The 12,764-nt window shown below is 50.6% G+C and overlaps 1 protein-coding gene across 1 annotated transcript in view; it reads right to left on the bottom strand.

Annotated features, from left to right (window-relative positions):
- The window catches only part of fbrsl1 (fibrosin-like 1), a 219,449-nt gene that overhangs the window by 75,949 nt on the left and 130,736 nt on the right, over positions 1–12,764 (bottom strand). The window contains 1 exon segment of the mRNA XM_084694984.1: positions 6,645–6,674. Coding sequence (XP_084551110.1) covers positions 6,645–6,674 — 30 coding nt within the window.

Raw genomic sequence — 12,764 nt, 5'->3', positions numbered from 1 at the left:
AACCATAAGAACTTGTCTGGCTAGTCCAATCCCCCCAGTTAGAAGTCAACTGCCAAGGTTCCAGTCCATTTTGCGCCAAGACGAAAAAACTGGCCCAGCTTCGTCAGTAGACAGCAGGTAAACAAATATGAAAATATATAGGCTTCAGCTTTAATGCTATGTGCTTATTTTCCCTATAAAAGATGGAAGCAAAAACATTATGAGCACTGCGCTGCTTGGATGACTGGTCTCTTTGTGTATATAGGGATTTCAGGCCCTCAGATTATGCTTTTATAACGCCGCTGGTCTGGGGCAGCTTTCTGGTCTTAAACTGCCCATCCAGAAAAGTCTGAGACCTGGGAGAATGTAACCATGGAGGCACACATTACTAATAACCCCTCGCGGAATTCTATATTTATCCTTGATTGAGTTCGGCCAGTGCGAGGAAGAGGAAACTGAACCTTGCATTAGTGAGTCTCTTTCAGACAAAGCCAGAGACTGGGACTGACTGTAGGTACTGTACGCTCTCACACACACACACACGTGCAGACACACACACACACACACACACACACACAGCCTGTTTTCTCTATCCCGCCAGCAGAAAATGTGAAAGTCATTAGTCCAGTAATGTTTATTGAACATAAAGGCTCTTAAGCATCATGTTTATGTAGGATCAGAAACACTCCAGTTTTACACACGCACAAGAAGTTCGCTTGGCTTTTTTTTCTTCTTTCTTTTAGTCTTTTCTTTTTTGGGCAGAATACATCTGCAACCAATATAGACTCAATTTCGCTTTTATTACTAACGTGGAAAAATGTTTATAGCACTTGGCTTGTTGTTCAAAAACAGGCCTTTCTCAAAACGGAACGGTCTGCCATATTCCTTGGAGAGGACAAAAGGATCCAGATTTTTGGAGCCAACTTTCACATACACACGTCCACCACCAAACTCCCCAAACCATGGACGTCACGATATCCTCACGTCAACTTTAGGAGTCCGACCACTGAACTGCGAGCTTGACAAGAGAACATCTCTCGCAGGAAAATTCCTAAGTTGGCCCGCCAGGTCCTGTTACCAGGCTGTTAGCCGGTGCGAGCACAGAGAGAATCTGAAGACAAGGGCCTCCTAAAGCGAACCAGGTGGGGAGCGAGGGGGAAAGCGCACACACAGACACTTGACGTTCATCCAGGCAACAGACGTTCTCAGGATGGCTCTGATCCTCTGCGTCTGGTACCAGAGCCAGGGGACGTTCTCTCCTGAGGATGCAGGTATTGAATACAAGAGATGCAAGGGGGAGAACAAAAGGGGCCAAATACCTGATAAACAACTCTGGAAAGATCAGAGTGAATGCTTTCGAACAAAGGAGGGAGGAGAAATAAATCCGTCAATGTGTCACCTTCACATACCTCCAAGGCTCCCGGGTTCTGGTTTGGTCAGGTTCAGCAGGTATCTATTGTCGCTTCAGTTGTTTTGACGGTATCGTAGCCTTTAAGGGAGGAATCAGGAAGAGGGTGGTTCGGTGGCAAGCAAATGTGTCGCTGCCACCTCGTTTGGCAGAACTCTGTGGCGGTTTCTACCTTAACGGCGACGCGCACTGGTAGTGACACGCCTGTTTGGATGATGTCAGACCACTGTGACTGACTGGGCCTGAAGGAGCTTGAGGCGAGCCTTTTTTCTTATTTTTTTAAAATGTATTTATTTTTATCTCCAGCGTTCCCTGGGTAGCTCAGGCTGGTTATCCATGGCCTCTAGCCCTCTCCTAAACCCGGCTCCCGCACAAACATGTCTGATAATTGGTCTGATCCTTCAGCCATGGTGTGAGGTTCCACTGTACGCTGGAGCAACACAACTTGCCGCAGTGGGGCTGTGCTCCAAAGTCACCACTAACTTGTGCACTAAATGCACAACAGATGTATCTCTTGACAACTAGGCAAGAAACACACACACACACACACACACACACACACATTCTCTCCCTGTCTCTCTTTCTCTGTGTGTATAAACAACAGCAAAGAGAGAACATTGCAAACAGCCCAATATAAATTAAACTGAAAAGTGTTTCCAGACCAAACTGTAATTACTACAGGAGGAACATCATGAGGCCAGATGATGAAAACACACTCTCTCTCCAGGATAGCTGAGAAATGGAGAGAGAGAGAGAGAGAGAGAGAGAAGAGAGAGAGAGAAAGAGAGAGAGAGAGAGAGCAAAACACAAAGGGAGAGGAAAAGAGAGAGGGAGTGAGGGACAGAGAGAGATGAAGGCGAAGTTGAGGAAAAAAAATGACATCTCCATATTAAAGCCTGTGTTCCTGGTGTCAGTTATAATTTCACGCCGCCTGTGGGGAGCAGAATTAAAGCAGTCAGCTCGGGTCTCATCTCATCCCTCCTCCATTTTGAGTCGTCTCCGAATCCCAAGCCGAGGGAAGGAATATTGCTGGCAAATTGGTTTTAAATGAAAGGAAGGTGGCGAGGCATTTTGCTTTCTCAGCTCCTTCCCAGGTGCACTTAATCTAATTTCATTAAGCAGATGAGGACGGATGATCGCTTGTGTCGAAACGTTAAGTCGTCCATTTTTTTTTTCTTCCCTCTCCCACGTACAAAACAAAACGCTGTCAGGGACCAGGTGGGTGGCCTGTCTGTTGTCGAAGAGGAGGATTCTGGGAGGAGAACGAAGGCTCGCTTTTCAGAAGGGGCGAGGGGCAAACCCATACACCTGTCTCTGTCATCATCACCCGAGAGAGAGAGAGACACACAGAAGGGGAGAGCAAGAGACGCATGTGTGGGGGCAGCCGGGAGAGAGACAGACAACCTTTGTGTTTGTATCTTTGAGAGACAGGTGGAGAGAGAGAGTATAGCAGCACAGCGCACTAGCTAATATGATAAGGGAATAATATGAAAGAGTCAAAGAGAGAGAATGAGATCGAAGCTGCAGGATAGGCCGGTGGTATAGTGCCTCTGCATGTAGCTGCTCAGACCCGGCACCCCCTCCCCTGCTCGCCACGTGCACGCTCATCACGTGCACGCTCATCACGTGCACGCTCGCCAGATACATCGCAAGGGAGGATCCTACCAGACGAGCCATTACTGATAAGCTCGGAGGAAAGAGAAGAAGAAAAAAAAAACACCATCTCTCGTCGGCGCGATCCGTCCGTCCGCCCTCCGCGAGCGGGGAGATAAGGGAGAGGGAGGAACGCACGCGTCAATCAAGCGAGCGCGGCAGTCCTGTCAGCTCGGCGCGGACGCCATTAAAGAGCGGTAGCGGCGAAGCGGGAATGGTTTTCCTGGGAAGATGAGGGAGGGATGGAGGAGGGAGAGATGGAGGAGGGAGAGATGGAGGGAGGGACGGACACAGTCGCCGGTGAATGACTGCCTGGCCAATAAAACCAAACAGAATCAACCGTCTACCCGCGTTTCCCGATTCGTTGAGCGTGACGACGTGGTCGCCATGAGCCTGACAGGCGGGACGCAGTTCGAGTGTGTGTGTGTGTGTGTGTGTGTGTCAGGGCTGGAGGAGGAGAGCCCCCTTAGGGCAAGTTAGCAGCTAATGCTAGTGCTCCAGCCATGGGGTCAAGCAGAGGGTGTATTATTATTTCAGTAAAAACAGGGGGAGGGAAGGAGAGTACCCAACATAAGCCAGCAATGTCTACCACAGACACGGGGACTGTTGAGCCTCAGAGAAATCGAGACAGAGAGAGGACAAACCTCTTTTTTCTACGAACCCATAAACGCTGACTCAGTTGAAGACGCTTGAATACAAATGGACAAGTCTGAAGATTACAATGTCGTCTCGTTGAGGAATCGTGGCAGGGCCGGGAGATAGGTCAAGAACATTACATGCTTGAACAAATGGGTTGTGTAGAATTTCCGGGAGAACAGACGAGGCTAAGCACGGTCATGTCCCCAAAACTCTGTGTCAAACTGGTTATAGCATGATTCATTCATGTGATTAATGTCCAAATTATGGGTCTACTTTTAGAAATGGTATGACTTCTAGTCATTCCATTTCAGCAAGAAAGAAATCTCCACATCTTCGCTAGGTCAGAAGATCAGAAGATTCTCATGAGTAAAACATTTTGGATCCACAATTAGAGCAAATATCGTCAGGACAAAATTACAGACATCTGTCATGTTTTTTCAACATAACACAAACACAGGCATTCACTAACACATTTTTTACATTAAGTGGTCAAATGGGTAACACATGCTGTTATCCAAAATACGTAAATACAATTTAATCAATTGGGGAAAGGAAAGAGGTTGACCACATCTGAGAGCATCTCTTGAACCAATTTGACCACGTACAATCACATTTGCATTCCTATTCTGCGAAGAGGCCGCAAGCCTTTTCATTCAACACTCAGCTCTCTGTTGTTGTGGAGCCATTTTCTGAAGCATCAAGTTAGCCTCTTCCTTCCTTTTGACATGGTGGCGAACATGTGTGGCTTGCAAACAAAGCTTGACTAAGAACTCAAGTCTTAAAGGAATGGAATTGACCTGACCTCACGGAACAGGCAATGTGGAGGTTAGCTTGGGGAGAATTTAAGACTTTGAGGCCTGTTTAAGAATTTGAATTGTTCTTGTTGTCTAACACTTCCCAGTGGCGACAAATTAGCAGTTGTTTAACAGGGGCCATCCTAAGAAGGAAACGGCGGGGATGAAAGAGCGATCTGGGCCGCGTGATTGCACGCCTCTCCCGTGAACGGCGCCAAGCTACGGAAACGCAACTGACGGCACCGGGGACCCCTGAGAGATGTTCCTGTAACCTGCAATCTCAGTACAACTCCCCTGGAATCCACCTGTCTCCGTGTGCCTTCTGTATTTGTTTTGGATGTGGTTTCGGCCTTGTGTTCACATCCCTGCTGGCCTCTGTACACCTGCACGCCAGCTCTGTTTAGAGAGGTGTAAACGATCGCCCCCCGCGGGCACACCTGTTAGCAATATTCTAATTAAGGTAATCTGCTTAAATCCTGACAATGTGGGCGTTCAGGTGGTAAGTGATCTGGCCTGAAAGAAGCCATTGTTTTGTGGGGATGTGCGGGAGGAGTTGGCACCTGTTGCTTGGGAAACCGCTGGTAAATTAACAGCTTTTCAGAGCGGGCAATTACAAATGACAGTGTCTGTCTTTTTCCTCATGGAAATCAATTTTACACTGGTGGTTCTACTCTAGTGACAGCTTGTCAAGGCCCTCCCCCTTCTCCTCTCTGGCTTTTTATTGGAGGGATTCCCAACGGACGAGTGGCTTCTGTCTCGCCGATTGCGGCACTCGTCCAGGTTGTGTTTTGACACATCTATGGTCAGCGCTGCTTCTTTGCATTCATCTAACCACCATTTAATTTAGACACAACGTTAAAGTTGATGCCGTGATAACGACACAGGATGATGAAGACACCTGGAAGTAGTCAAGGCTGACCAGAGACGCAGTGGAAGAGAACGTGGAGCTTTTTCCTTCTTGCCTTTCTCAACGCCTAGCGTTGTCTACTGAAGTGAATAAAAGCTGACAGGCATGTACCAACTCACCTACCCCCCCCCCCCCCACACACACACACACAGACACACACACCCCTCCGTAGCTGTCATGTCACAACTGACACAAGCTTCCCTTATTTTTGGTTCAATGATACAGATAAAAGCCTATTGACTTGCCAGAGCTACAGTTAATGCAAATTCGTCTGCCTCGCTATCAATGTATTATTTATAGGGGCGAATAGCTGACATTTCCACAGAACTGGGAGCTAAGCTTACAGGAGATTAGCCATGCAATCTCATTCATTTACCAGGGAGTAATTGCTCAACTGCTGGGGAATTAAGATGGGTGAGACCCCACGGGCTGTTCATCATGTACTACGAGAAGCTACAACCACAAACTAACCACCTTCCCGTCCGCAGACAAACAACCACAGTCCCATAATCATAAGAATGATAATAGTTCAATAAAAAATAGTCCTGTCCAAGTCTCAAGCCCCGCTGTATATCTGAGACGATGGCTGTCCCCACGACCAGCTTCTCCTGCTACTGAAGCGGCCTGATTTGACTGAAAGATCAAACGTGCGGACGACAGATGTGACAATGTCACACTGTGTTCTGAGAGGACGTCACCATCCTCCCAGGTTCCTGCTGGAGATAAAGGACGCCTGTGTGTGTGTGAATACGGTTCTTTTTCACGAGGTTTGCAGGAAGTGATCATCCAAATGACCCACCATTTGTTTACATCCAAAACCGGGAAGATTAAAATGCTGGATAAGGCTTGTAGTGTTAGTTCATACGTAATAAGACATTAGTAAGTGAATCAATGTACGCATATTCTCGCAAATCAGCATCTACCAGACAAACCCTGCCTGGCATCATTAACAATCGATCAAGTACTCTTAACAAATGGTAATGTTATAAGGATCTTATTACCTATTAACACTTGGATCTACAGTGTTACTGAATACTGTAGCAGTGAAAACTGTACTCCCTTCAATGCTACAGTGTGCTATCCTTGTCAGTTTCTTCTGGTCTTTATGTAAATGATCCACGATAGCAGGACGCCGGCGCATTTCCCTCCTCTTCACACTAACAATAGACTGTTTCTTCTTTTAGCTGAGAACTCTCATTTGTTATTCGCACACTCGTCCCCCACCTCTGCACGGGGAACATCTCCAGAAAAGAAGGAGTCTTACCTTGTCGTCAATGTCTCTCTCGCTGTCACACTGCAACACAAGAGAGGGGAGAAATATAAGGAATTATTCATTTGCCCCCTACGTGCCCCCCTCCTCCTCCTCCTCCCCCCCGCACACGCCACCGCCGTCGCCTTACAATCAGTGCAGATGTTATTTTGTACATGATCTTTCCTCTCTTTCAGTGACAGCTTTCAACACAAGAAGAGAGGAGGGGGGGGAGGTGGGGGCGCGGGGTTGGAAGGGAATGACACGTCTGAGAGAGGTTTCAAGGTTCAAAAGCAAAATGCGGTACAATGAGACTATTCTGGAGTTTTCCATGTGAGTACGATGGCTTCGAAAGCGACAGGAAGAGAGACAAAATGGCGGCAGCGCATGGAGTTAGCGGCACTGTAAACTGTCGGCTTGGTGAGTCCTTCACCCTTCACAAACTACCATAAGTTGGTCTGTGGTAGCCCAAGGGTGCACTGGGGTTGTCCTTTGGTAGCAATGCTTCGACAGAACAAGCTACAGAATAGGCCGGTGTGTCTTCTATGCCATTTCAAAACCGATTGTCTGCAACAAAATACGCCCTGAAAACGCTCCCCCAACACCCAAACACCACACACACAGCTTTTTCACAGCTGAATTCAACATGGCAGGACTTGGGTACTTGGAGGATTCCTTCAGGAGGTTGCCCGTTCCTCCGCCCCTCCCCCCCCCCCCCCCGGTCCTGACTTCCGTTTCTCGCGCTGATGCAGCGTGAACGGTGAATAAAGCTCTCTCTCTCTGTCTCTCTCTCTCTTTCTCTCTCTCTCTGTCTCTCTCCACAAAGGGGGCTGGGGGGAGGAGGGTTGTGGCAACACAAGAGAGGTGGCCAGGCCCCCCCAGGCAGCCCAGCGGGGAGCCGCCGCAATTCACCCAGAGAGCCATAGAGAGGGGGCCCCACTGAAAAACTTCCTCCAGAACTGTCAATTAAGTTTCTGTGGCAACATATTTAAGTGGCCTCTTTATTGAGTTAAAAGTCCATTCAGACGCCGGGCACAAAGGAGGAAGCTGGGTCAAAGGGAACACAGAGGTGCTTTTGTGCGAGTGTGGTGGGTCCAAATGTATAATTAAGTAACGAGCGCAATCAGCACCGCAGACCAGTTGCCGGCATCGCCGCTCTGAGGGGAAGTGCCCGTCGTCGTGCCCGCAGTTGTGCCCTTGACTCAACTCTAAAAGCCTCACAGCTCCACTGCATGCACAGAAGCGGTCCGTAAAGCTTTGAGGCATTCTTGAAGTACTGCGTACAGGCATGTAGGGCCTACAGGCATAATGATGATTATTATTATTATTGTGATTGATGTTCATTATTAGGATTGTTCTGTTTGTCCTGCATGCATCCTGTATCTCAGATATAACGAGGCCATGTTCTGGAGGACAGAGGAACACGTGTGTTCTGTGTGCTGGTGAGCATGTGTGTATGCACTCAGATGATACAGGGTTCAGATGACATGTCTTGATTTTGTTGAGGAAGGTGCTTGACACCTCTCATTTCAATGTTTCACTTCTCAGAGTGAAGTTGAATATTTACTATAGGTGTAAGTGAAAATGGCTCAGATCCCCTAATTATTTGATTTTCTATTCAAGTTCTCAACAATAACTGATTTTCAGACTTTTGTACACAGTCTGGGAGAACTCAACCTGTAATCACCACATATTGTTTCTCACCACCCTATAATTTTGTAAAATATATTATTAAAATATATTATTTTTAAAACACAGAATTCTGATGGTTTTATTGTCTTGATTTGCCAACAACACCCGAAAGTCAAATCAACCCTTGTTGTCCACCTAGGAAGTAAAAGTGCTTCTGCCATAAGACTCCAACGGCGTATCTTGTGTAAGTACAGCAGCACTTTCTCCAAACTTGGAAGCCCTCTGATGGACTTAATGAGCCAAAAACCAAATGATGAACATGCAAACCCAAAGCTGCCTGCAGGATATCTGAGGGGAGGTTATTGAACACGGTGAAGATCTGCTGCTCGCACCGTTGCCAGACAAATCCTGGAGGATTTGCTCTTATTGGATATTCAAAAACCACTGAGATACAAAAAAAAGAAAAGAAAGAAACCTTCTGGTTAACAAGCAGCAGGATGAGCAGGAACATCTGCGCCTGGAAACCACAGACACGCTTCGGTTACCAGGTGATGGAGTTCACCCCCCCCCTTCCCCCTCCACCCCCCCCCACCCCTCCATTCCTCCCTCCTACTAGACATCTAAACATCTGATGGAATGTTCTGACATGAACGCAGCTTTCAACACTTCAGGATTGGGGGAGATGTGTCTGGAGATGAGCTCAGACAGGATGGTGGGCCCGGGGCCTAGCCCCCCACAGTGACCCCACATCTCAGCCCTGGACAGCAGCAGCAGCAGCCGAGGAAGAGGAGACAGATGGGGGCGGAAAACCATAGGACTTCTCCAGGCCACTTTTCTGGCTGGCAGCGATGGACGCGTGGAAGGAAGAAGGGGGGGGGGGGGAGGGGGGGGGGCACAATAAGCATCCCGACGCACGTCGAGAAACCAAATGAATCCCCCCCAAGTTTCCTCCCGTCTGAGGAGACTTGAAGATGGATTCACCTCAGAGACACGCGGAGACGACTCGCAGGGCGTTAGGAATGCAGCCGAGCATCCCTCCTCGTCTGTCCGCTCGAATACTGATGGGGGCCGGTCCGCGCCGGGAGAGAGTCTTGAAGTATTCAAGAGAAATACAAGAGTCTGGGGCCGGCCGGCGCGTTCATTTCACTGTCGACTTGCTCTCCAGAAAATTGAAATTATTACACCACCGAGGCCATCAATATTTGTGCTTCGGCCAAGACGATCGTCGAGGGAAAACTTAAGCGCCTGTGCCTCAAGGTTGGATGTCATATTTACCATAGACAAGCCAGGCCACGGGTACTTAGCCAAGTAACCAGATGTATCTTCACGTCGTCAAAGGAGGTGACCTAAATCTTGACGACACAAGTCCGAGGAGAGGGGTTCGACACGGGGTGGGGAGGGAGGGGGGCTGCGCGAGGCCACGTTAGCAACAGGAGCGGGCTCCCTGCTGTGGAGCGGCGCTGGAGCGGTCGGTTGGGGTAATGGTGTATTTAGACACACGGAGGATCCGACAGCGAGACACAGGATAGACAGGAAACAGACCCAATTTGGCCCCTCAATTTCCCTCCTGCGGCTCCGGGGATGAGGTGTGGGATATTGGCTCTGTTTCTGCCTCAGTGGGGGGGGGCAGTCAGAACCCCCACCCCCCCCCCAGCCAGCTAGAAACAACCGATCCGCCCGACAGAACCATCCCTGGGCCTAGGACTGACTCCATGCATCCTTAAAGTGCACTATGCCAGGTGAGGCACTGGGGCATCCATAATACATGAACCATATGATGTTTATATATACGTTCCTTCCTGTCCCGACGCGGCGTGGCTCACCAGTGTGTCCGGGCATGTACGAGGGGGCATGTACGAAATCTCAAATCGGATTTCTATTCAGATTGCGTGACACACGAGAGAGAGATAGGGGGGAGAGGGAGAGAGAGAGAGAGAGAGAGAGAGAGAGAGAGAGAAGTAAAAGCTTGACAAACAAACCTCTCTTGCACCCACGGAAGACGACACGACGGCGCTAAACCGAGAGACGCAGAGAAAACAAAACACGACAAACAACCAAGAAAATGTCAGGTTTCAATTGAGGAGGGGGGGGGGGGGGTAGGGGGGGGGGGGTAGGGGGGGGGGGAGAGGCCAGCGTTCCTATTTACCCGCAGGAGAATAAATAGCCGAGGCCATGGGCGAAACTTGACCGTCGGGGTCTGGAGATTTACAACGCTCACATAACAAGTGTCGCGGCGCTCACACCTTCCAGACCTCAGACGAGAGAGGGAAGAAAAAAACAAAAACGGGAGGCGATTTCTCTTGACCCCGGCCACCCGATTGAGAGAGCAACACCGAGCGCTCTGATTTGATCAAAGGCTCCGATCCATACGGACATTTGACCTTTCACCCTGCTTTTGCGGCTGCCTGGGAAGTCAGGTGATTACCCGGGGTCAAGATGAGGGGCCTGGGATCAGGGAAGTATCGACTGCAGCAGATGATGGAGGCTCCCGGAGAGAGGCCTCGGAGAGAGGGGCGAGTCGCTATCGACCTGCTGGGAGAGGCCCAGACGGCCGGAAGACTCGAATGGAAAACCATATCTGAGCTGGGGACCTTGACAAGCAGGGGGGGGATCTGCGACCCGTCTGGCAGGGACCAGAACCACCGTAATGGGAGAGGGGGGGCGGGGGATCTTTTCTCCATTTTATTCACCAGCGAGAAACACAACAGCCAACATTTTCCAAATCATTTGCAAAAAAATAATAAATAAAAAAAAACATCACGGACTGGGAATACACGTGAATACTCCGGCCTGGGAGCTGGGTGGGACGAGCTCGGCGCCTCGAGAGAGAATTGCTGCTTCCTGGCAGCCATGTTGTTTGTTTTCTCGCTATCCCCCCTCAGAGGTCTGCTTGGTTTCGCTCCGTCTCTGCCTACGCTGCCTGGCCTGGCCAGCTCCCAGAGAGCACCGCTGTAACCCCCCCGACCAGCTCGTAAACTCGCCTGGGTGTCGGCGATGCACGCCCACACACAAACACACACACACAGTTTATGCATCTCTGTTCTGACACGGGCTACAGGCCTGCCACTGGGCCACTGGAAATTTAAGTCGGGTGTAGGAGAAATTAGCCAAGGAAGGAAGGAAATGGGATGTTGACTTGAACTGGGCCCAAGGGCAGCTGAGAGTCTCCCCGCGCGGCTCCGCTGGCTGCCTGACAGTTTGATGGAGCGAGTGGAGGCTTCCCTGCGGCCCTCCAACGCCGTCTCTCGCACTGATGTAGCTCAGCGAGGAACAGATTGAGCCTCGGGGCATTGCTCTGTACTGCTACTCCCCTCCTCTCTTCTCCCTCCCTCCCTCCCTCCCTGGCTCCCCCCCCCCCTCTCTCTCTCTCTGTCTCTCTCTCTCTCTCTCTCCCTCAGTCCCTCTCTCTCTCTATCACTTACCACTCGCACACACACTGAGATTGGCTTCTCGTTCCCTGTAACTCTCCCTGCCTTGGACGGCGTCGTGATGAGCAGCACAGATGCCGTCTCCCTTCCAAGGAGGGAGGGAGGGAGGGAGGTAGAAGAGAGACAGAGAGGGGGAGAGAGAGAGAGAGAGAGTGAGTGAGGGGGGCCTGCGACAGTACAGCCATCATGAAACGAGTCTGGCGGCGACTCACAGCACGCTGGTCATGAGAAGCATGTGCCGCCGGGGGGCTCTGCTAATTTCGGGGGGCAGCCGAGCGTTTCACGCTAGACTTGTCATTGAGCCAGAGGGACAATCATACTGGGTGACAGCAATTGCCAGAGAGGGGGGGAGGCATTTTTCCTCCCTTTTCTTCCTTCCTTCCCTCCTTCCTTCCTTCCTTCCTTCCTTCCTTCCTTCCTTCCTTCCTTCCTTCCCTCCTTCCCTCCTTCCTTCCCTCCTTCCCTCCCTCCCTCCCTCCCTCCCTCCCCTCTTCTCTACCATGATCAAAAGCTGTCATAGGCAGGGTAAAGAATTACAAATGAGTGTCCTGTGGCAACGACTGGGGTAGGACTCCAATGCCACCCCCCCCCCCCCTCCCCCCTCCCCGTCACTGGGTCTCCTCCATCCTCAGAAGGAGCGGAATATCCAGCCCCCAAATCCCTCCCCCCAGCCCCCAAATCCCTCCCCCCAGCCCCCCCCCCCCCCTCCCCCCAGCCCCGCCTCCCCCCAGCCCTCCCCCTCCTCCCCCTTGCCCCGCCCCCCAACACACAGGCCTTTCAGATGTGTCCGTTCAGCACACCCAGTTAACACAGCGCTAATCTGTCCCACGTGGGGGGGGGGGGGGGTTGGGGTTAGTCCAGTCAAACACGCAGAACCGCAGCCCCTGTGTGGGTCTGCTTCCTGGGCCTGAGGTTGAGCACAGGCAAAGGCAAAACAGCAGGCCGCCCCATCTTTAATCAGCGGCACTGACACGCCGAGGATTCGTCTCGCCCTTGGGTTATCTCCGAAAACGGAGATAGAGAGCAGACCAAAGTCATAGAATCCTCGGAGGGGGGCGGGGAGTCGTCTCTGGGG

Source organism: Hypomesus nipponensis, chromosome 28 (assembly GCF_054491055.1).
Source record: "Hypomesus nipponensis isolate SF chromosome 28, ASM5449105v1, whole genome shotgun sequence".
NCBI lineage: Eukaryota > Metazoa > Chordata > Actinopteri > Osmeriformes > Osmeridae > Hypomesus > Hypomesus nipponensis.
This window is presented reverse-complemented; position numbering and strand designations above follow the sequence as displayed.